We start from the raw sequence: 25,806 nt of genomic DNA, 5'->3' as shown, positions 1-25,806 counted from the left end.
GGTGTTAAAGGCTTGCGAGCCTTAACTCCCAATTTCCCTGCTTTTTGGAGTTTGGTTGAAAACTGTGGAGCCTTTAAGGTTGTTTTGTAAACCGTACGTTTTTTGTTTATTGAATATAAGGAAAATTCTGGACTCAGCAAGCCTCTAGCCGTGAGGCATCAAACACACATTGAAACTTCTTCTCATGGAGGTCTCTTGTTCACGATCCTACATTGAGAGCAGGTCTGAGTCCATCTCAGGCTCCAGAAAGGAAAACCTTCGGTCCTCCGGGAAATAAGAGGTTTGCTGATGAACCAGAGTTTCTCTCCCAATGCGTCCCACCGCTCCCTTCTAAGCCCTCTCTGCTCCCAACACTTGAACCCCAAACAGGGACCTGAGTAACAGCGGTTTCTCGTCACTCTCAGGATGTGAACTTCGGGCTCACTTAATACATCAAAGAGGGACGTACTAAAACCAACAGCAGGCTCCCTTCTTAACAAACAAAAGCGCCCCAGGTTTTATTCCGAAGGCCTCGTGGCCAAAGTGACTTGTTAATTTTACTTATTCACTAGGTTTGAATCAGGCAGAGGAAACAAAACAAAAATGCAATGCAAACAGGACACCAGGGCAGCCTTTTGCCTGCAGGTGGGACATTCCTCCTCCCCACCCGGGACCTTTCCTCTTGGGTCCCTCCCAGACACCCTTCCTTTCTGCAGCCTTCCCTTCCGCGATCCCCTAGTTATAGGGAGGGAAAGAGGTGCAAGGCGGGGGTCTCCTGGAGAGGCCGTAAGTGGGTCAGTCCCCTGGGGGGGGCTCGGGGCTCCCTCTCTCTTCCCACCCACCCCCTGCCCCAAACCTGCACCCCCTGCCCTGGGGGGGCTCTCTTTCCGCCCCCGCCCCCCTGGGACCCCCTTGCAATCTGCACTCACCGGCTCCTTTGCAGGGAAAATAGGCTGCAGACAGCGGAAACACGAGGCTCGCAGGAGCAGGGGGAGAATCCCAGGCTCCTTTGCAAGGGGGGGGGAAGGAAGTGTGGGGCCGGAAGGGAGGGGCCTCATCCAGCCTGGGCTCTAGAACAAAGCCCCCTCTCCGCCTCTTTAACCCTTCGGTGGAGGCAGCACTAGAGAGCCGCAGAGGCTCCTGGCAAAGACGCGGACTTGGGAAGGGGGCTTTCCCACAATGGGGGGGGGTCTTTCACCCCCCCCAGCAGCATCGCAGCCCCATCTGCTTCTGGGGGCTTTGTGGGATCCACATCCATTTCCCCTTTGAGTGTGTAAAGCAGCCTCCGGCATTAGAGCCCTCCATCCTCCTGCCTGCCCTTGCTGCAGAACAGCGTTCCCCAACCTGGTGCCCTTCAGAACTCAAAACACGAATAGATCCTCTAAAAAGAGAGCGGTCAAGTATGTTGACCCTGAGAAAAGGAGGACAGGGTTCCTGTTTCTTTAGCAGTTGCATAGAAAATGGAATTTCAGCAGGTGCCATTTGTATATATGGAGAACCTGGTGAAATTCCCTCTTCATCACAATAGTTAATGCTGCAGGAGCCCTGCCCTCTTTTAAACCTAGTCACTCTAGTATAGCTCCTGCAGCTTTAACTGTTGCGATGAAGAGGGAATTTCACCAGGTTCCCCATATATACAAATGACACCTGCTGAAATTCCCTTTTCAATACAACTGTTAAAGATACAGGAGCCCTGTCCTCCTTTCCATAGGGTCACCCTAAAGTTAGGTGAAGTTTTATCAGGGTACAGGAAGATTCTGGATCCACGGAGCCACTAGCCTTGAGGAGTAAAACACACACGGCAACTTCTTCTCATGGTGGCCTCTTGTTCCACACCTGGACCCCTGCTTTGAGAGCAGGTCTGAATCCATCTCAGGCTCAAGGCAGGAAAACCTTCGGCCCTCCAGGAAATAAGAGGTCTTCTGATGAACCAGGGTTTCTCTCCCAATGCATCCCATGGCTCCGTTCTAAGCCCCCTCTGTTCCTTGCATTTGAACCCCAAACAGGGACAGAAGCGAACAATGATTTCCACCCACTCTTAGGATGTGAACAGCAGGGCTCCTTTCATCCACAAAAGCAGGACATAATAAAGCCAATGAAAGCATTTGCCCATAGCAAATCCATAGTTGCCCACAGAGAAAACATAGCACAGTCCTTGTCTTTCAGTCAGCTGCACTTAGGTTTTATTTAGTGTAATTTGATTTTATATTTCTGACTTTTAATTTTATTTATTTTGATTAATTATCTTCTTGTGTTGCATTGTTTGGCATTGTAGTGGTAGTATTATTTACTTTGTAGTCATGCAACACATCTTAAATCGCATCAAAGAATTCATGCAGGCAGAAACTCCATCAGCGCTCAAACTGTGCAGTGAGGGTCCATCATAGCAAAGGCTTGAAATCGCTTTGAAGGTCACACATGAGGAAGAGTCCAGTAAATTCTAATAGTAACACCTTTCAGTAGAGCAGATCCTTCAGTTTTAAAAGACTCCCAGAAGAATGAATACAATTGGAGTAGAGTATTTCAACAATCAACCTTGATGACCCATAGAAAATTCACACAAGCATGGAGTGCTGAAAATGTGGAAGAAAAGTCCCCACAGCATGTCCGACTGTGGGGAAGGAACTTTCCCTGGAGCCAGCACCTTCCAAAGCTGTCTGAGTAGTCCTGGCTTAAGCATTTGCCTGCTGATCTAGGAGGAATAAACTTTGCCTGACGCTGTGAGTCCCCATGGCCATGAGGATTGTTCCAGGAGTGCAACTCTGGTAAACACCTGGCCAGTTTCCCCCAGAATCTCCGGGTTTTCATACCCTCTGGGGGGCTCCGGGGGGAATTTTCAATTTATTTTAAAACCTCTGGGAATAGCGTGGGGGGTGTGGGGGAGCAGGCTGCACGTTTTCTGGACTCCAGGAAAGTGCACAGATCGCATTTGCCATTAGCCTGGCTGGGGAATATTTGCGCCCGGATGGACAATCCCTGTGGGAGAGGCTGTGCGGCAGCAGTAGTGGCAGCAGCAGCATGGGGCGAGGTGGTGGTAGTGGTGGTGACCAGTGAGGCAAGGCAAGGCGGGCGCTATTTAATAAATTCTTCCCCGTGGCATCCGTACAGTACTGTCCCCAAAGGCACAGACTGATATATATAAGGTGCCGGAAAGCACACAACTACCCAAACCATAAATGGGTTTCTTCTTAATCATCTCTCTTCACTAGTGGTTTCGGTAGTTGTGTGCTTCCAGGACCCTAATATATATTAGTCATTTAAAAACTACTGCCTCCTATTTATTTTTGCTCAAATTCACAGAAAACATGTCTTCCCAGCATAATTCTTTTTTATTATTTCAAACATGACACACATCCATACCACAAGAACATTACAAAGAGTACAAACAAAAATACAATAAAAAAATCATCTAAGGTTAAGGTGTACTTTCGGCTTTCTTCATATCAGAAAAGCGAACTATCTTTTCTCGTTCCTCCATTATATTTAACACAGTAAACAATAAGCCTATGCGGCAGGGTCTTGCTATTTACTGTGTAATCTGTACAGCACCATGTACATTGATGGTGCTATATAAATAAATAATAATAATAGTAATAATTCTTCTATCTTAACTATATCTCCACAGACAAATACATCGTTTCTCTCGGTTTCTTGCAAAAATGTTATCAGAGGTTTCCATTCAGATATAAACGTGGATGTGGACTTTTCTCTCGTTATCGATGTGAGTTTTGCCATCTCCGCCAACTCCAACATCTTCAATATCCATTCATTTTTTTGAATTCAAGAGTGTGTTTGTATCCAGAATGCTTTGGCTTTTTTACAAGTCCACCAACGATGATAAAAGTTTCCTCCTTCTCCTAATTTCCAACAGTTTCCCGAGGGACTCTTGTACATTTCAGCCAACTTTACAGGAGACATATACCATCTGTACATCATATTAAAAAATACTCTTTAAGTCTTGAACATAATGTAAATTTCAAACCTTTCCACCCCATATTCTCCCACTGTTCCATTGAAACGTTGTATCCAAAGTTTTGAGCCCATTTTATCATAGTCTTTTACCTGATCATCCTCCGTCTCGTACTTTAATAAAAGTGTATGTATCTTTGAGATAACATGTTCATTATTTTGACATAACATCATTTCAAATTCAGATTTTGATTGCTCAAACCCACCATTCTTTTGTCTATTTTAAACCTTTCCATGACTTGTGCACAAGGAAACCTAATTTGTACATACCAAAACAGTTATGACCATCTTTCAGCAGTTCCTCCCTTGATTTTAACAGATATTCATCTTGTGACATTTGTAATACATCATTATATGTCAACCATTTAGGCATATTTATCAATTCCCTTCTATGAATACCCCCCTGGGCCGATACCCAAAGTGGTATTTTAAGACAGAACCTTGGTTTACGTTAACCTTGGCTTTATCGTACCACAAATAGCCATGCCATCCAAATCCTTCCAGTTCCAACAGTCTCCTATTTTTCATCAACACCCAATCTTTCATCCACATTAAAAAGCAGTCCGAGAAATACACTTTGAGGTCCGGTAGGCCCAGCCCTCCTCTTTCTTTTGCATCCTGCAATATTTTAATTTTAACTCTTGGGTTTTTTGATTGCTGTATAAACATAGATATCTCTCTCTGTCACTGCTCAAATGGTAAATCCAATGTTACAATGGGTATTGTTTGAAACAAAAATAACATTCTAGGCAAAACATTCATTTTAATTGTTGCAATTCTCCCCAAAAGTGACAGTTGAACCTTTTCCCATCTTGCAAAACCTTTAACTTCATTCCAAACCTTAACATAATTATTATGAAATAACATAAAATTCATGTTTGTCAAGAATAGTTCCCAAATAAGCTTGGCCACAGCATAAAGAACTTGATCAGGAGGGCTTTAAACTGAATCTTATAGGGCTGGGAGACGTAAACTTCAAGGCAACAATAGAAGAAGGCCCATGCATCCTAAAGCAGAGAACAGCTCCAATAGTGCCCCAAAATATTGTCCAAAACAATATAGGAACAAAGCCAGACTATAAAGCACATGGTCTTCGATGCCTATATGCTAATGCCCAGAGTGTGGGAAACAAACGGAATGAACTTGAACTTTTATTACATGAAGGCAAATACAACATGATAGGTATAACTGAAACTTGGTGGGATGACTCCCATGACTGGAATATAGCAATTGAAGAATGTAACTCGTTCAAAAAGAGCAGAAGAAATCGAAAGGGAGGCGGAGTTGCACTATATGTTAAAAATACCTATCCCTGCACAGAAATACAGGCAGATCAGACTGGGAGCCCCATCGAGAGAATCAAGGTTAAAAGAAATGTGCTGAGGACTAAAAAGAAAATTATAATTGGAGTCTACTACTGATCACCCAATTAAGGAGAAGACAAGGACTAAACTTTTGAAAAACAAATTGCCAGTGTTTCAAGGAAGTGTGATGTAGTAATGATGGGGGACTTCAGTTACCCCGATATCTTTTGGGAAACAAATACTGCCAAAAGTGTGGGCGATCACTTCCTCCTACAGAAAGTGGAGGAAGGAACTAGAGGATCAGCAATCCTTGACTTGATATTGATCAATAGGGATGACTTAGTGGATAAAGTAACAGTTACGGGAACTCGGGGGGAAAGCGACCACCTCGTACTTGAATTCTTGATTATAAAGGAGACAAAAGCTGAGTGCAGCTGTACACATACTCTGGATTTCAGGAAAGCTGATTTTAATAAACTCAGAACTATGATAAGCAAGGTCCCATGGCAAGTGACCCTAATGAGAAAAGGAGTCCAAGATGGGTGGGAGTATTTTTAAAAAGAAATTTTAACAGCACAATTACAAACCATTCCAACAAGGAAAAAAAGATAGAAGACAACAGAAGAAACCAATGTGGCTCCACAAAAAGCTTAGAGATGATCTGAAAACAAAAAAGGGATACATACAGGAAGTGGAAAGAAGGCCAGGCTACAAAAGAAGAGTACAGACAGGTGGCACAGAAGTGCCGAAATGGCGTCAGGAAGGCTAAAGCTGAGAATGAGCTGAGATTAGCAAGGGATGCTAAAAGCAATAAAAAGGCTGTCTTCAGATACATGAACAGTAAAACACACAGGAAAGAAATGGTGGTTCAACTGCTTGACTAGGATGGGTAATTGATAACAGATGACAAAGAAAAGCCTGACGTGCTGAATTTCTACTTTGGCTCTGTCTTTTCCCAAAAGCGGGTCTATGACCACTCTGGAGAAAGTGAAGCACAAGTTGAGGGGGCAGCATTGCAGTCTGAGATTGATAAACAAATGGTCAAGGAACACCCAATTTCCTTGAATGAGATCAGATCTCCAGGGCCTGATGAACTGCATCCTAGAGTAATGAAGGAGCTAGCGGAAGAACTCTCAGAACCACCGTCTATTATCTTTGCGAAATCATGGAAGACGGGTGAGGGGCCGTATGTCTGGAGGAGGGCTAACGTTGTCCCTTCTTCAAACAGGGCAAAAAGGAGGAACCTGGGAAAAGACAGGCCAGTCAGTCTGACATCCATCCCTGGGAAAATTCTGGAGCAGATTCTAAAGACGTTAATCTGGAAGCACCTTGAAAACAATGCAATAATTACTAGAAGCCAACAGGGATTTGTCAAGAACAAATCCTGTCAGACTAATCTGATCTTATTGTTTGATCGGATAACCTCCCTTGTGGACTGTGGGAATGCTGTGGACATCATGTATCTTGACCAACAAAGCTTTTGACAAAGTGCCCCATGATATTCCGATAAACAAAAGAGCTAAAAGTGGGCTAGATGGAACAACTATTAGATGGCTACATAGTTGGCCAGATTCAAAGAATGCTTATCAACAGTACCTTCTCAATCTGAGAGGAGGTAAGGAGGTAAGGAGTGGGGTACCGCAGGGATCAGTCCTGGGCCCAGTGCTCTGTGAATTCTTTGATGCTGCTTAAGGCTTGAGCATTGAGTAAAGCTCTTCCCGCACTCAAAGCATTTATAGGGCTTCTCCCCAGTGTGAGTTCTTTTATGCTGCTTAAGTTTGCTGCTTTCAGAAAAGCTCTTCCCGCACTCAAAGCATTTATAGGGCTTCTCCCCAGTGTGAATTCTTTGATGCCGCTTAAGCTGTGTGGTCTGAGCAAAGCTCTTCTCACATTCAAAGCATTTATAGGGCTTCTCCCCAGTGTGAAATGTTTGATGCAGCATAAGGGTATCTCTGCGAGGAAAGCTCTTCCCGCACTCAAAGCATTTATAGGGCTTTTCCTCAGTGTGAATTACTTGATGCTGCTTAAGCTGTGACCTCTGAGCAAAGTCCTTCCCACACTCTAAGCATTTATAGGGCTTCTCCCCAGTGTGAATTCTTTGATGCAGCATAAGGGTTTCTCTGCGAGCAAAGCTCTTCCCGCACTCAAAGCATTTATAGGGCTTCTCCCCAGTGTGCATTACTTGATGCTGCTTAAGCTGTGACCTCTGAGCAAAGTTCTTCCCACACTCTAAGCATTTATAGGGCTTCTCCCCAGTGTGAATACTTTGATGCTGCTTAAGGCTTGAGTATTGAGTAAAGCTCTTTCCACACTCTAAGCATTTAATGGGATTCTCCCCAGTGTGAGTTCTTTGATGCTGCTTAAGGTTGCTGCTTTCAGAAAAGCTCTTCCCGCACTCAAAGCATTTATAGGACTTCTCCCCAGTGTGAGTTCTTTTATGCTGCTTAAGTTTGATGCTTTCAGAAAAGCTCTTCCCGCACTCAAAGCATTTATAGGGCTTCTCCCCAGTGTGAACTCTTTGATGCCGCTTAAGGCTGTTGCTGTCAGCAAAGCTCTTCCCGCACTCTAAGCATTTATAGGGCTTCTCCCCAGTGTGAGTTCTTTTATGCCGCTTAAGGCTGTTGCTGTCAGCAAAGCTCTTCCCGCACTCAAAGCATTTATAGGGCTTCTCCCCAGTGTGAGTTCTTTTATGCTGCTTAAGTTTGCTGCTTTCAGAAAAGCTCTTCCCGCACTCAAAGCATTTATAGGGCTTCTCCCCAGTGTGAGTTCTTTTATGCTGCTTAAGTTTGCTGCTTTCAAGAAAGCTCTTCCCGCACTCAAAGCATTTATAGGGCTTCTCCCCAGTGTGAATTCTTTGATGATACTTAAGGTGTGTGCTCTGAGCAAAGCTCTTCTCGCACTCAAAGCATTTATAGGGCTTCTCCCCAGTGTGAATTGTTTGATGCAGCTTAAGGTGTGAGCTGCGAGCAAAGCTCTTCCCACACTCTATGCATTTATAGGGCTTCTCCCCAGTGTGAATTCGTTGATGCTGCTTAAGGTGTGAGCTGTGAGCAAAGCTCTTCCCACACTCTAAGCATTTATAGGGCTTCTCCCCAGTGTGAATTCGTTGATGCTGCTTAAGGTGTGAGCTGAGAGCAAAGCTCTTCCCACACTCAAAGCATTTATAGGGCTTTTCTCCAGTGTGAATTCGTTGATGCAAGTTAAGTTGTGTGTTGAAAGTGAAGTTTCTTTCACACACTAAGCATTGAAACCTTTGATATTTGTTAGAATGAATCTTCTGGGTTTTACTCTGTTTCTTCCTTTTACAAATGTTCTTTTTACTTGGTGCTTCTAGTATTGGAGTTTCACAGACTTCTGATCCTTCAAAAGAAATGGATTCGTTTTCCCTCTTCTCTTCAGTTTCAGTCTTCCTTCTCTGTTGTTGGCCATTTTTCTTGCTCTCCCTGTGATCACCTGCAAGTATAAACACAGAAATCATCTTGAAATCTTAGAACAAAACAAATGGTTGTTGATTTAATTCACAGGATAAAATAAAAAAAAATCGTTGGTGAGGCAGATCCATCTAAAGATATTAGATATCCCGATGGTCAATAGAACTGAGAACTAGACTGCCATACAATGCTTTCATTTATATGGAGTAACTCATATAAAGTAGTTGAGAAAATAAATGAACAACATAAAATATGTAAAAATAAAATACACCTAAAATCTGCCATTTTCTCCTAGCTGATCATTTAAGTGGGAACTGGAAAGTGGGAATTCAACCCTAATGGTTATTTTCAATCTCTAGTTATATCTTAAAATGAAAAGCAAGCTGTCCAGAGCTGTCTTCTGAAAAGGCTGAACTCTCCTCTCCTCCATGGAGACCATTAAGATAATATCTGTAACATCTTCAATATTACGCAGATGCTATTATATCAGCAAAGTAAGATGGGTTGGCAGCCATCTCTGCCACAGAGCAAGTCCATCAATGGGCTTTTCTCAATGTTTTGTCAGGTCTTCAGAGTCTGCACGGACACAAAGAAAGATGAGCTGAAATTCCACCTTCCAGGATCTGGCAAGAAGGCAGAGAGGGAGCCTTACCCAGAGGAATCCCATTCCTTACCCAGAGAGGAAAGGATCCCACGATTCTCCTCCATGACTTCTTTGTGCAGAGTCCTCTGGCCTGGGTCCAGCAGAGCCCACTCCTCCTCCGAGAAATGCACGGCCACCTCCTCAAAGGTCACCAGACCCTGAAAGAAAAAGAAGAAATGATGTTCTCTTTTAGCATTATGTAGCAATCCATGAAGACAAGGCTGGTGAGGTCCTCTTTCTGAATGCCAAAGCATTGTGAGTGACCTTCAAGGCCTTCCTAGCAGCCATCTTGGAGAAGAGCAAAGGCTAAAGGGGCAGGTTCTTCCAGGACCAAAGAGATGTGCAGGAGACGGAGGCCCCCAGGACTCTCCTACCTGCCCAGGCTGTGCAGAAACCGCTTCCACTCCACCGCCAAGCGAACGAGGCCCAGAAGGACCCCCCAGGATCAGTTCACTTCCTCTGCAGGTTGTTTTGCTCCCTGTGAGGAAGGTAAAGAAGTTAAGTTAACGTTCTTAAGCATTCCCATTTTCATTGTTTATTTTCAGTGTTTATTTATTTATTGCATTTCTTTACCACACCATAGCCAAAGCACTTAAAAACAATATCCAAATATTTAAAACTACGAAAACATACAATAAACACATACATATAAAACTACTATAACAAGCTTTAAAACTATGACCCTAAAAAAACAGACCCAGGCTAATTAATTACATATTGCTAATTACATATTGCTTGATGTGGCGCTGAAAAGATAACAATGTCAGTGCGATAGTTCCACAGTTGGGGGGCCACCACCGAGAAGGCCTCTCCCTTGTTGTCGTCCTCTGAGGTTCCCTCTGAGTAGGCACCTGGAGGAGGACCTTAGTTGTTGAGTGCGTAAGACCGGGCCAGAGTGAGTCTGATACCCTCAAACCACATTACTAAACATTTCCTTTCTGAGTATCTCCCCCAGCAAAATCAGGCTCAAGGAGAACATTAAGACAGCTCATGCACTTCAGGCATAATTGAGGGAGGAAAACCATGGGGAAATACGTCCACGAATCCTTACCCAGTGAGGAGGGTCCTCCGTCCCCCTCCTGCAAGATCCACCTGTCCAGTGGCCTCTGTGTGCTTCCCGGTGGAGCCTTCTCTGCCTCAGGGAAATCTGTGGGTGCTCTGGCCAACATCCCCTGGACCTGGAGCAGGAGGGAGGATCCCAGGCAGAGAAGAGGGATTAGAGAAGGAAAGAAACGGCTCAGGTCAAGGCCAAGGGCAGCGTTTCCCAATCGCTTTACCTTTCACTTGAACCTGGAGAAGAGAAGATTGAGGGGAGACATGATAGCACTCTTCAAATCCTTAAAAGGTTGTCACACAGAGGAGGGCCAGGATGTCTTCTCGATCCTCCCAGGGTGCAGGACACGGAATAACGGGCTCAAGTTAAAGGAAGCCAGACATCAGGAAAATCTTCCTAACTGTTAGAGCAGTGCGACGGTGGAATCAGTTACCTAGGGAGGTTGTGGGCTCTCCCACACCAGAGGCATTCAAGAGGCAGCTGGACAACCATCTGTCAGGGATGCTTTAGGCTGGATTCCTGCATTGCGCAGGGGGTTGGACTCGATGGCCTTGTAGGCCCCTTCCAACTCTGCTATTCTATGATTCTTTCAGGTCCCATTCTAAAGTTGATCTACCATCCAAGCCACACAGCACAGGAACTTGTGTCTTTGTCAGGGGGCTAAGAGTTCAACCCTGATATCCAGCATTTTCCACTGTAGACACTGGGAGTTTGGGTGTCTACAAATGCTATTCCTGTTCTGTTGGGAGGACTCTGACACTTGTTAAAGTAGGATCCCCTCCTTCCCCAGAACTTCACAAATCCATTCATTTCTCCTGTGATCATCAGAACATAAGAAGAGCACAAGCAGGCCTGTATGCTCCCTTAAAAGGGACTGAGTGGACTAATATGATGCTTAAAACATAGTTAATACAAATCTAATAATACTAACTACATATAAGAATGAAAATATATATCAAAACAATGACAAAACAATGACAGAAAAGGAATACAATAGAGCTGTACTTTAAAATAGAAGAACAGGATTACAACCAAGGCCTCCAATTACACTCTTCCTTGAGTCCTTGTGGTTGTAATGTCCTTAAGGTGAAAATCCAGAATATTTCCCTCCTTCATAGTTGATGATCTACTCTTGTCCCATATTCTTGAAACCTTTCAATAATCCAGAATCTCAGGTCTTTGTCATCATGGCCCATATCAAGAAAATGCTTGTCCAGACGTGGCTGAAGTCTTTTGCAGCGAATGCAGCTTTTGCGATTCATGCCATCAAGAGTCCGTGTAATTTATTGTACATTGGTAAGACCACAAGAACCACCAGAACCCGCATCTGTGAGCACAAAAGGTGCATTCGCTCCAAAAGTTTAAGTTTTCTTAAACTTACTTTGTTTACAGGAGGGAGGATCCCAGACAGAGGAGGGGGAGGTGGGAAGGAATGAAATGGGTCAGGTCAGGGCCGAGGGCAGCATTTCCCAATCGGTTTGACTTTCAGGTCTCATTCTAAAGTTTGTTTATTTATTTATTTATTACATTTAAATACCGCCCAATAGCTGGAGCTCTCTGGGCGGTTCACAAAGTTGATCTACCATCAAAGCCACACAGCACAGGAACTTGTGTCTTTGTCAGGGGGCTGAGAATTAAGCCCTGGTATAAGAACTCTCAGAACCTTTGTCTATTATCTTTGCAAAATCATTGAAAATGGGAGAGGTGCCGGACGACTGGAGGAGGGCTAACGTTGTCCCTATCTTCAAAAAGGGCAAAAAGGAGGAACCTGGGAACTACAGACCAGTCAGTCTGACATCCATCCCTGGGAAAATTCTGGAGCAGATTATAAAGAAGTCAATCTGTAAATACCTTGAAATCAATGCAGTGATCGCTAGAAGCCAACATGGATTTGTCAGGAACAAGTCCTGTCAGACTAATTTGATCTCATTTTTTTGATCGGGTAACCTCCCTTGTAATGGAATTTTATATATTTGTAATATATTTGATTATTCTGTTTTATTTGATTATATATATGTTTGTAATAGCCTCGGCTACACAAATAAACTTTCTTTACTTACTTACTTGTGGACTGTGGGAATGCTGTGGACGTCATATATCTTGACTTCAGCAAAGCTTTTGACAAAGTGCCCCATGATATTCTGATAAACAAACTAGTGAAAAGTGGGCTAGATGGAACAACTATTAGGTGGATTCACAGTTGGCTACAGAATCGGACTCAAAGAGTACTTATCAATGGAACCTTCTCAAACTGGGGAGAGGCAACGAGTGGGGTGCCGCAGGGCTCAGTCCTGGGCCCAGTGCTCTTCAACATTTTTATTAATGATTTGGACGAGGAGGTGCAGGGAACGCTGATCAAATTTGCAGATGACACAAAATTGGGTGGGATAGCTAATACCCTGGAAGACAGAAACAAACTTCAAAGTGATCTGGATAGGCTGGAGTGCTGGGCTGAAAACAACAGAATGAAATTTAATAGGGATAAATGCCAAGTTCTACATTTAGGAAATAGAAACCAAAGGCACAGTTACAAGATGGGGGACACTTGGCTCAGCAATACTACAAATGAGAAGGATCTTGGAATTGTTGTAGATCGCAAGCTGAATAGGAGCCAACAGTGCGATATGGCTGCAAGAAAGGCAAATGCTATTTTGGGCTACATTAATAGAAGTATCGCTTCCAAATCACGTGAGGTCCTGGTTCCTCTCTATTCGGCCCTGGTTAGGCCTCATCTAGAGTATTGTGTCCAGTTCTGGGCTCCACAATTCAAGAAGGACGCAGACAAGCTGGAGCGTGTTCAGAGGAGGGCAACCAGGATGATCAGGGGTCTGGAAACAAAGCCCTATGAAGAGAGACTGAAAGAACTGGGCATGTTTAACCTGAAGAAGAGAAGATTGAGGGGAGACATGAGTGCACTCTTCAAATCCTTAAAAGGTTGTCACACAGAGGAGGGCCAGGATCTCTTCTCGATCCTCCCAGAGTGCAGGACACGGAATAACGGGCTCAAGTTAAAGGAAGCCAGACATCAGGAAAATCTTCCTAACTGTTAGAGCAGTGCGACAATGGAATCAGTTACCTAGGGAGGTTGTGGGCTCTCCCACACCAGAGGCATTCAAGAGGCAGCTGGACAACCATCTGTCAGGGATGCTTTAGGGTGGATTCCTGCATTGCGCAGGGGGTTGGACTCGATGGCCTTGTAGGCCCCTTCCAACTCTGCTATTCTATGATTTTATGATTCTATAAGCAAAGTGCTAGAACACCAGCCAAAAGGAAAGACAGAACCTCCCAGACATTCTCTGATATCCAGCATTTTCCACTGTAAACATGAGAGGTTGGTGTCTACAAATGCTATTACTCTTCTGTTGGGAGGACTCTGACAGCAGTTGAAGAAGGATTCCCTCCTTCCCCAGAACTTCACAAACCCATTCAGTTCTCCTGTCATCCTGAGAAACTAAGAAGAGCCATTCTGGATCAGAACAAGGTTCCATCTAGTCCAGCATTCTCTCCCCACAGTGGTCCATCACCCGGAGGTAGGATATAGCCATCAGGACTAGTAGCCATCCACAGCCTTCTCCTACAGGATTTTGTCTAACCCCCATTTTAAACCATCTTAATTGGTGGCCATCACTACATCCTCTGGTAGGGAACTGCATATTTTAACCATCCAGTGTTAGCTTAACTATCCTCCAATGAGGGCCTGCTCTACACATGAAGAGCAACTATACTTGGGGGTTGGACCATTGGAAATTGGGGCATCCCTTCCTTAAAGGACATGTAAGGACACGTTGAGATAAGTAGTAAGAACACAGTCCCTATTAGTTATCAAGATGAAATGCTCTCACCTGGTCTTTGTCCTCTGACTGACTCAGGAGGAAGCCTTCTGCCAAGGCCACCGCCTGGGAACTGGTCTCCGCTCCACATTCTCTGACCCAGCTCACCATCTCCCGGGGCAGGACAGCCAGGAACTTCTCCAGGACCACCAGGTCCAGCATCTGAGCTTTCGTGTGTTTTTCTGGCTTCAGCCACTGGCAGCAAAGGTGGTGGAGACGGCTGCAAACCCCTCGGGGCCCCATGGCCTCCTGGTAGCAGAAGTCCCTGAAAGGCTGAAGCTCCACATCTGAGCAGGTGTTGCTCCCAGGCTGGTCCTGCTGCACTCTTCCTTCCCAGGGCTCTGCACGGCTCCCTTCCTGGATATTGCAGGAGACGTTTTCTGGTTCAGGGCCTGCAAAGCTTTGCTCTTCCATCTTCACGCTCTTCTCCATCTCTGCTCCCACCAGGACTTGAAACAGTCTCCTGTCTTGGCTGCCAATTTCTCCTTTGAGGCAGGGACTGCGCTGTAGGAATTAAAGTGGAGCTTGTGAAGGAGGCACACAAGGTAGACCTGGTTAAAGTTCCCAACCCAGCCGCCCCCCTCCCACCGGATCCCAGTGAAACACTGGAACTGGAGCCAGTTCACCTGAGAATAACCACACTTCACCAAGGCTTCAGGCAATTTATTAAATCAGAGTAAGGCCTTGAGTGTCTGAACAATTAACAGGAGACAGGGGAGGGTGTGGGGGGAAACAGTCTAAAAGTTTCAATGAAACTAAAAGGCCACAGCAGAAATTAAACAACTTTAAAAGAGCAATAAAAGCCACATCACGGCAAGCCGTTGATTCAGAGCCACCCAAAGAAAGACACTCAGTCCTGGCTACCTAATACATGATGGCACGGGGGTCCCTTTGCCACCCTTCTGGACCCCGAGCAGAATGACCCTTCCCCAAATGAACAGAGACCAAAAACTAGAAACTAAGTAACTGATCCCCAGAGCTAAGCAGGTGGGGTGGCCTGGCTGCACCAATCCACAAACAAGAAGCTCCCCAGGGCTCCCGGTGAGGCGAGAAGGTTCCCACCTTCAGCTGCACAGATCAACAACCCTGTGGAACGGCCTTGGGCTACCAGCTGCCTTGATAAAACCTGGTAACGGAGCCAGATGGCTGCTTGACTGATCATTCCGCTGAAGGACGACTGAACAACGCCCCCCCTCCAGCTACAAGGCCCATGTGCCTTCCCCAATAATTTGATTCTTGTAAACACCAGTCTGGCAAGGTAAGCCACAGGCCGAAACTTCAGAGCTGATATTTCGAGGGGGTGTCGAGGAACCCGGGAAAGGTTGGTCTCCTCTAAGTGGGATCGCTGAGTGGTGGTCAAAGACTCTAAAACGTAGTGGTGGTCAAAGACTCTTAAGATGTAGGAGGTTGTGGGCTCTGCCACAGTAGAGGCCTTCAAGAGGCAGCTGGACAGCCATTTGTCAGGGATGCTTTAGGGTGGATTCCTGCATTGAGCAGGAGCTTGGTCTCGATGGCCTTATACGCCCCTTCCAACTCTACTATTCTATGATTCTCTTTTTTTAGAAGGTTTATTACGAGCAGCGCTTCACACTGCAAGGTGGAAGCACTCAGAGGACCCAAGGAACTGCCCACTATTTTCAGGAAATGCTAACATATTTATAGGGTCAGTCCCGTTAGAAACAAGGCTGAACCTCTCCATAGAATACACCAAAGCCACAACACCCTGTAACAGTTCTAGCAGGCAGACAATCTTGTAAAACTAGTGTTTCAATACTCTTCACAAGAGTTGGTGTCATGGTTGCATCCTTAACACATTTTCCAGTTACTGCGGAAGCGTAGATACTTTGATTTCTAGAGAACAGGCCCAAAGCAATTTTATTAGCACAGGGTGGGCACAGGGGAAGCCCACATACCTATTTGCTTGAATTCCTGGACAGGGTGAACCTGAGAAGAACAGACCGCCTTATTCGTAAGAGCCAGCACCTTCTTCAAAGGGACCTCCGCGACCCTGACTCTGCCCCATCAGGACAGAGAGTGTGTGGAACCAGAGCTGAATTAATGCCGTTAAAAGTTAATAATGTGTGAAAGTTTATTTTAATATTAAGCAAGAAAAAAATGAATACTTTTTCAGCTTGTTAAACAAATGAAATATGCCTCTAAGGAAGCCTTAAGAGATGAATGGTTTATATAGGGTGATCATATGAAAAGGAGGACAGGGCTCCTGTATCTTTAACAGTTGTATTGAAAAGGGAATTCCAGCAGCTATCATTTGTATATATGGAGAACCTGGTGAAATTCTCTCTTCAACACAACCGTTAAAGCTGCAGGTGCCCTGCCCTCTTTTAAATCTGGAGACTCTTGTATAGCTCCTGCAGCTTTAACTGTGGTGATGAAGAGGGAATTTCAACAGGTTCTCCATACATACAAATGACACCTGCTGGAATTCCCTTTTCTATGTAACTATTAAAGATACGGGAGCCCGGTCCTCCTTTTCATAAGGTCACCCTAGTTTATAAGGCAAGTAAATGCAAAAGGACGTCACATACGGAAGCAAAACGTGAAATATGCAATGACTGGAAAGAAATACATGTGTACACTCTGCCAAACACACTGCAGTTTAACTCCTCCTAAGGCGTGTCAGAAAACAACGTGGAAAGAGTGCCAGGCCCAACTAGCAGCAGTTGAATTGCTATTGAGCTCTAGTTAAACTTCCACCAGTCCAAAGTAGATAGATGCAATGAGAAAAGCTTTCAACCACATAACAGTATAGTCTACAGTTCCATGGTTTTAGGCAGCCGATGTAACGTCCAGCCTTATCAGGATTACGGGAGTATTTCCCTGTGTTATAGGTGATCAGTGAAAAGAGCATTCCATCATGTTAAGGTCGAAATAGAGGGTGGATAATTCTGATGTTCATAAAATGGAAAATGTTTCACCAATCTTTCTGAAACGGAGACCTGCCAGAAAGAAATGCTGGTTTTACACACCCTGCACGTTTCAAGAAGATTGGTGAAATATTGAGGGCAGGATGGCAGTTCAAAGTTCCAAAGTGGGAAAAGCCTCTCTGCTTCAAACTGACACAGATCTGCTTCCGGGTGGCGATGATTTTTTTACTCACTAAAAGCTCCGAATTGGGACCCTTACCCTTCAAACCAGTGGTGGGATCTTGTCCCCCTGTCCTTCTATTTGGTGGAATGACTTTTCTTTTTTCAAAATTCACTTCCGTTGATTTTTAATTAATACATTTCTTTGCCCCATTAAAGAGAATGGAAGGCCCGACAGAGCAGGAGCATGCTCAGTAGAGTTGCTCTCCCCCCTCCCTCCTGTCTCAAATAGATTGGAATGTTGGAAATAAGATTTGTCGCCTGGCTCATCTAGGAGCCATTTCCTTCTGCAGTTGAGCCAAAGCGCTGTCTGGACCCTCTCCTTCCCCACACTGCTGTGGAGGCCAGGGAGGGAGAGAGAAACTACCTGCCTTGCTTGAAGGGAGGCCTTTCCCTGGCCTCCAAGGAAAAAGAAAACCTGGCTGGCTCAGGTAGGAGTTTCATTGACTTTGTTGTGATTGTGAAGAGGGAGGTGTGTGTGTGTGTGTTTGAAGTGCTGGTGCATCCTTCTTAATTCAAAGTAAAAAATATATGGCAAACTTTCCTTTGGGGTGGCAGTTCCTCACCCAAGCCTCTTATAAAGTTTAAACTTTATAAGGAATATTGAGTTGAGACTAGGAATGAGAGGAGGTTAACCCTGGCCTATCTGCCATGAATTTAAGCTTCTTCAGCTAGTGTGTGTTTCTTTTAAAGGTGCTGAACTACATTTTAAGCTTTCTTTTATAGATTTGTGTGTGTGTGTGTGTGTGTGTGTGTGTGTGTGTATTTTGAATTTGAACACATATATAGGTCTCTTAAAAAAATATCTGGTGTGAAGGAAGGTGAATGGTTTTGGTTGTACATAGAAAATATTTTCCTTTCTCTGTGTACCTGCTTCTTATAAGCTAAATCTGCTGCTTTATGTTTGTATGAAAGGAAAACATTTTCTAAAATGTACATCCATGAATCTTATACCCAAAATATTACTTCACACCAGAGAAATGGTTAAGGGACCTAGTTTTTGCTACAGCACCCTCCAGATGCTGTAGATTTAGATTCACAGAATCATAGAATTCAATGCCCCTCAGTAGTTGCAGTAGTCCAGGGCATGTAGTCCTCTTCATCCTCCTCTTCATTTTATCCTCACAACGACCCTGTAAGGTAGTGTAGGCTGAAGGAAAGCCGGGAAGGGGGGGCATAAGGAACTACATTTATATACCGTCCCATAGCCTGGGTGTATTTATTTATTACATTGCTAAACCACCCCATAGCCAAAACTCTGCAATAAATACCTAAATGTATTGTTAACTACAATCTCCAGTTATTGACATAGCAAGAAAATACGAGCAAGGAAGCAACATTTGGTGATGCCTTTCATTTGGAAGTTACCTGATATGTGGGTTATCAAGCAGTTATATGAAAAATGCTGGATACTCTGATCCTTGCTTTAAGTGGATTCTTTAATGTCAATATAGTAAAAATTATAGATTTTAGTGTGGTTTTTAAAATAATTACACTATAGTGTCATAATTTAAATTTTTTAAATAGTGTAAATTGGGAAATTATTTAAATAATATTTTTTTCTCCCCTGTGTCGGTTCTTTGATGTCTACTCAAGGTCCCACTACAGCTGAAGCTTTCCCCACATCCCATACATTTATATGGCTTCTTTCCTGTGTGGTCATCCGTTACACAAAGCCATGAAATTCAATAAATAAAAAAACCTACGGTTTACAAAACATTAAAGGCTCTACAGTTTTCAACCAAACTCCAAAAAGCAGGGAAATTGGGAATTAAGGCTCACAAGCCTTTAACGCCACATCCTCCCTGAGGAGGCAGAAAGTGCCAGTGAAATTCTCATTCTCCCAAAGCAGATATAAACCATGAGGACAGGATGGAGAATAGGATATGCAGAAGTGACGGTGGGGTTGTTGAAAAATGATGATGAACAACTTAGGACCACCTACTTCTCTTTTTTTGTTTAGAGCAGCCCTTCCCCAACCTGGTGCCCTCCAAAGGTGTTGGACTACAACTCCCATCATTGCAAGTCAGTATGTCCCATGGACAGGAATGCTGTGACTTGTACTCTCAAACATGTGGAGGGCAGCAGGCTATCATATGGAGAGGTGACGGGGGGGGGTTCTGGAAAACTGATCGGGGAATGCTGTTCTAGAGCAAGAGCAGGCAAAATGTAGATCTCTAGATGTTTTGGCATTCAACTCATAAAAGTCTCTGTCAGCATGGACAGTGATCAAGAATGCTGCGAATGCTGTGACCGCAGAGGATTTTTCTGACGTGTTCAGCAGTGTGAGATCAAAGGCAGAGCTACCACCTACTAGATTCATGTGTAAGGAAGGATTATTTTAAAAACTATTGATGAAAATGATTTTTGTCCTCACCATAACATGGGAGTTGCAGCGCAGCACATCTGGAGAGCACCGGGCTGGAGAAGGATGGTTTATACTTGGATCCTATACTTGTCTTCTCAGAAGCCAGTGCCACTGAGTTTACTAGGGCTTCCCCCCAAGTGGTATAGGATTGCAAACTAATCTCATCTGAAAGGAGTTCAAGACACCCAAACTAATCCTTTTCTGTTCCTCTGTCACTCTGATGAGAGTATTGTGGAGGGATTGTGGGGAGTGAACTGTATATTTTGTATGAACACATTTTAAGGAAAAACATTGGTTCTTTGAAGGGCAGGGTATTATTATTATTATTATTTATTTATGTATGTATATAGCACCATCAATGTACATGGTGCTGTACAGAGTAAAACAGTAAATAGCAAGACCCTGCCGCATAGGCTTACATTCTAAAAAAATCATAATAAAACAATGAGGGGAAGAGAATGCAAACAGGTACAGGGTAGGGTAAACAGGCACAGGGTAGGGTAAAACTAACAGTATAAAGTCAGAACAAAATCAAGTTTTAAAAGCTTTAGGAAAAAGAAAAGTTTTTAGTTGAGCTTTAAAAGCTGCGATTGAACTTGTAGTTCTCAAATGTTCTGGAAGAGCGTTCCAGGCGTAAGGGGCAGCGGAAGAAAATGGATGAAGCCGAGCAAGGGAAGTAGAGACCCTTGGGCAGGCGAGAAACATGGCATCAGAGGAGCGAAGAGCACGAGCGGGGCAATAGTGTGAGATGAGAGAGGAGAGATAGGAAGGAGCTAGACAGTGAAAAGCTTTGTAGGTCAACAGGAGAAGTTTATATTGGATTCTGAAGTGAATTGGAAGCCAATGAAGAGATTTCAGAAGCGGAGTAACATGGTCAGAGCGGCGAGCCAAGAAGATGATCTTAGCGGCAGAGTGGTGGACAGAGACCAGCGGACTGATGTGAGACGGAGGAAGGCCAGAGAGAAGAAGGTTGCAGTAGTCCAACCGAGAAATAACCAATGCATGAACAAGAGTCTTGGCAGAAGAGACAGACAAAAATGATCGAATCCTGGCAATATTATACAGGAAAAAACGACAGGATTTAGCTACTGCCTCAATATGAGGAATAAAGGAGAGCGAGGAATCAAATATAAAGCCAAGACTACGAGCTTCCTTGACTGGAGTAAGCGTAACATCATTGACAGTGAGAGAGAATGAGAGATGAGGAGAAGGTTTAGGAGGAAAAACAAGCAATTTAGTCTTTGCCATATTAAGTTTCAAACGACGATGAAGCTACCAAGCTGAGATATCTGAAAGACATGGCGAGATACGATCGTGAACATCAGGAGAAAGATCCGGAGATGAAAGATATAATTGTGTATCATCGGCATACAGATGATATTGGAGGCCATGAGATTGGATAAGCTTACCCAAGGGCAACATGTATAAAGAAAACAACAGCGGACCAAGCACCGAGCCTTGCGGAACCCCTACTGAAAGGGGAAAAGATGAAGACAAGCTGCCATTAGGCAACACGCTGAAAGAGCGACCCGCTAGATAGGAGGCAAACCAGTTATAGACAGAGCCACAAAATCCAAGGTCATGAAGGGAATCTAAGAGAAGATCGTGATCAACCGTGTCAAAGGCTGCAGTTAGATCAAGGAGAATAAGAACGGAATAAAGGCCTTTAGACTTGGCAGTAAGAAGATCATTGGTGATCTTAGTAAGGGCTGTTTCAGTGGAATGCAAAGGACGGAATCCAGATTGAAAAGGGTCCAGAGCAGAGTTACTAGAAAGAAAATCAAGAGTAGACCACACGCTCCAGGATCGTTGAAACAAAAGGCAGCAAAGAGACAGGTTGGTAGTTAGACAGAGATAGCCTATCAAGAGTAGGTTTCTTGAGAATGGGAGCCGCTGAGGATGCCTAACATTTGACTGGATCAACGTTGAGTAATACTGCTGTTTGGCCAATGAAATGGCAGAAGAGAAAGAGGAGAGTATTGACCAAAAGCTGAAAGTGCCAGCCCTTGCTCTGGTTCTACATCTCCAACAAATAGTGTCCCTTCTGTTATCAATCGTGCTGCTCTATGCGAGATGCATGTGAGAAAAAAATATTGTGCAGCTCCTGTATTTAGTAAGGATATAGAACAGCGTTCCCTATCCTGCTGTCCTAGCTTTCCTGACCATGGGACATACTGACTTGCAATGATGGGAGTTGTAGTCCAACACCTTTGGAGGGCACCAGGTTGAGGAAGGGCTGCTCTAAACAAAAAAAGAGAAGTAGGTGGCCCTAAGTTGTTCGTCATCGGTTTTCCACAATACCACAGTCACCTCTGCATATCCTATTCTCCATCCTGTCCTCATGGTTTATATCTGCTTTGGGAGAAGGAGAATTTCAAAGGCACTTTCTGCCTCCTTAGGGAGGATGTGGCATTAAAGGCTTCCGAGCCTTAACTCCCAATTTCCCTGCTTTTTGGAGTTTGGTTGAAAACTGTAGAGCCTTTAATGTTGTTTTGTGAAACATAGGTTTTTTGTTTATTGAATATAAGGAAAATTCTGGACTCAGCAAGCCTCTAGCCGTGAGGTGTCAAACACACATGGAAACTTCTTCTCATGGAGGCCTCTTGTTCACGATCCTGCATTGAGAGTAGGACTGTATCCATCACAGGCTCCAGAAAGGAAAACCTTCGGCCCTCCAGGAAATAAGAGGTCTGCTGATGAACCAGAGTTTCTCTCCCAATCCGTCCCACCGCTCCCTTTCTAAGCCCTCTCTGCTCCCAGCACTTGAACCCCAATCAGGGACCTGAGTAATTGCACCAGAGTAACAGCAGTTTCTCCCCACTCTCAGGATGTGAACATCGGGCTCACTTGATACATCAAAGAGGGACGTACTAAAACCAACAGCAGGCTCCCTTCTTAATCAACAAAAGCGCCCCAGGTTTTATTTCGAAGGCCTCGTGGCCAAAGTGACTTGTTAATTTTACTTATTCACTAGGTTTGAATCAGCGAGAGGCAACAAAATAAAAATGCAATGCAAACAGGACACCAGGGCAGCCTTTTGCCCGCAGGTGGGACATTCCTCCTCCCCAACCGGGACCTTTCCTTTTGTGTCCCTCCCAGACAACCCCCCTTCTCCAGCCTTCCCTTCCGCGATCCCCTAGTTATAGGGAGGGAAGGAGGTGCAAGGCGGGGGTGTCCTGGAGAGGCCGTAAGTGGGTCAGTCCCCTGGGAGGGGGGGCTCGGGGCTCCCTCTCTCTTCCCACCCACCCCCTGTCCTGGGGGGGCTCTCTTTCCACGCCCTCCCCCCTGGGACCCCCTTGCAATCTGCACTCACCGGCTCCTTTGCAGGGGAAAATAGGCTGCAGACAGCGGAAACACGAGACTCGCAGGAGCAGGGGGAGAATCCCAGGCTCCTTTGCAAGGGGGGGAGGAAGTGTGGGGCCGGAAGGGAGGGGCCTCATCCAGCCTGGGCTCTAGGACCCAGCCCCCTCTCCGCCTCTTTAACCCTTCGGTGGAGGCAGCACTAGAGGGCCGCAGAGGCTCCTGGCAGAGACATGGACTTGGGAAGGGGGCTTTTCCATGGGGGGGGGGTCTTTTATCCCCTCTGCAGCATCGCTGCCCCATCTGCTCCTGGGGGCTTCGTGGGATCCACAGCCGTTTCCCCTTTGAGTGTGTAAAGCAGCCTCCGGCATGGGAGCCCTCCGTCCGTCTGCCTGCCCTTGCTGCAGAACAGCGTTCCCCAACCTGGTGCCCTTCAGAACTCAAAACACGAATAGATCCTCTAAAAAGAGAGAGGTCAAGGGTGACCCTGAGAAAAGGAGGACAGGGTTCCTGTTTCTTTAGCAGTTGCATAGAAAATGGAATTTCAGCAGGTGTCATTTGTATATATGGAGAACCTGGTGAAATTCCCTCTTCATCACAATAGTTAATGCTGCAGGAGCCCTGCCCTCTTTTAAACCTGGTCACTCTAGTATAGCTCCTGCAGCTTTAACTGTTGCGATGAAGAGGGAATTTCACCAGGTTCCCCATGTATACAAATGACACCTGCTGAAATTCCCTTTTCAATACAACTGTTAAAGATACAGGAACCCTGTCCTCCTTTCCATAAGGTCACCCTAATGTTAGGTGAAGTTTTATCAGGGTACAGGAAGATTCTGGATCCACGGAGCCACTAGTCGTGAGGACTAAAACACACACGGCAACTTCTTCTCATAGTGGCCTCTTGTTCCACACCTGGACCACTTCTTTGAGAGCAGGTCTGAATCCATCTCAGGCTCAAGGTAGGAAAACCTTCGGCCCTTCTGGAAATAAGAGGTCTGCTGATGAACTAGAGTTTCTCTCCCAATGCATCCCATGGCTCCACTATAAGCCCTCTCTGTTCCCTGCACTTGAACCCCAAACAGGGACGAACCATGATTTCCACCCGCTCTTAGGATGTGAACAGCAGGGCTCCCTTCATCCACAAAAGCAGGACATAATAAAGCCAATGAAAGCATTTGCCCATAGCAAATCCATACTTGCCCACAGAGAAAACATAGCACAATCCTTGTCTTTCAGTCAGCTGCACTTAGGTTTTATTTAGTGTAATTTGATTTAATATTTCTGACTTTTAATTTTATTTATTGTGATTAATTATCTTCTTGTGTTGCATTGTTTGGCATTGTAGTAGTAGTATTTATTTACGTTGTAGTCATGCAATACATCTTAAAACGCATCAAACAATTCATGCAGGCAGAAAGTCCATCAGCGCTCAAACTGTGCAGTGAGCATCCATCATAGCAAAGGCTTGAAATTGCTTTGAAGGTCACACATAAGGAAGAGTCCAGTAAATTCTAATAGTAACTGGAATGTGGAAAAACCTTTCCCTAGAGCAGAGCCCTTAGTTTTAAAAGCCTCCGTTGCAGGAGAACGAATACAATTGGAGTAGAATATTTCATCAATCAACCTTGATGACCCATAGAAAATTCACACAAGCACGGAGTGCTGAAAATGTGGAAGAAAATTCCCCACAGCATGTCCGACTGTGGGGAAGGAACTTTCCCTGGAGCCAGCACCTTCCAAAGCTGTCTGAGTAGTCCTGGCTTAAGCACTTGCCTGCTGATCTGGGAGGAATACACTTTGCCTGATGCTGTGAGTCCCCATGGCCATGAGGATTGTTCCAGGAGTGCAGCTCTGGTAAACACCTGGCCGGTTTCCCCAAGAATCTCTGGGTTTTCATACCCCCTGGGGAGGGGGGTTTCAATTTATTTTAAAACCTCTGGGAAAAGAGTGCGGGACGTAGGGGAGCAGGCTACACATTTTCTATGCTTCAGGAAAGTGCACAGATCGCATTTGCCATTAGCCTGGCTGGGGAATAGTTGTGCCCGGACGGACAATCCCTGTGGGAGAGGCTGCTGCAGTAGTGGCAGGGACTAGCGAGGCAAGGCGAGGGCGGCACTATTTAATAAATTCTTCCCTGTGGCACCTGTACAGTACTGTCCCCGAAGGGACAACGTATCTTTCTAGCATATTTTTATTATTATTTCAAACTTCACAGAGATCCATACCACAAGAACATTACATAGAGTACAAACAAAAGTGCAAACAAAAATACAATTAAAAAATCATCTATGGTTAAGGTGTACTTTCGGCTTTCTTCATATCAGAAATGTGAACTATCTTTTCTCGTTCCTCCATTACATTTAACACAGTAAACAAATTCTTTTCTTTCTTCTATCTTAACTATATCTCCACAGACAAATACATCATTTTTCTCGGTTTCTTGCAAAAATGCTATCAGAGGTTTCCATTCAGATATAAACGTGGATGTGGACTTTTCTCTCCTTATCGATGTGAGTTTTGCCACTTCCGCCAACTCCAACATCTTCAACATCCATTCATTCGTTGTTGGTATTTCATTCTCCCATTTTTGTGCATACAATGGTCTCGCTGCCGTTGTCATATATAGAAATAAAGTTCCCCCCTTCTATTTCAGCTGTTTATCTATTAGACCCAGTAGGAATGCTCCTGTTTCATTTGTATGTTAGTCTTGAGAATTTTTTTGAATTCAAGGGTGTATTTGTATCCAGAATGCTTTGGCTTTTTTACAAGTCCACCAAAGAAGATAAACGTTTCCTCCTCCTCCTCCTCCTCTTCCTAATTTCCA

General features: G+C 44.7%; 1 protein-coding gene across 1 annotated transcript in view; it reads right to left on the bottom strand.

The window, feature by feature from the left end:
• The window catches only part of LOC134395747 (uncharacterized), a gene marked incomplete at its 5' end in the record, with an annotated part of 275,440 nt that overhangs the window by 215,549 nt on the left and 34,085 nt on the right, over positions 1-25,806 (bottom strand). Inside the window, 2 exon segments of the mRNA XM_063121910.1 lie at positions 6,933-8,489; positions 18,939-18,960. Of these exon segments, the coding sequence (XP_062977980.1) occupies positions 6,933-8,489; positions 18,939-18,960 (1,579 nt within the window).

This window comes from Elgaria multicarinata, chromosome 3 (genome assembly GCF_023053635.1).
Source record: "Elgaria multicarinata webbii isolate HBS135686 ecotype San Diego chromosome 3, rElgMul1.1.pri, whole genome shotgun sequence".
Classification (NCBI taxonomy): Eukaryota; Metazoa; Chordata; class Lepidosauria; order Squamata; family Anguidae; genus Elgaria; species Elgaria multicarinata.
The sequence above is the reverse complement of the archived record's forward strand: the minus strand, read 5'-3'. Positions and strand labels throughout refer to the sequence as shown.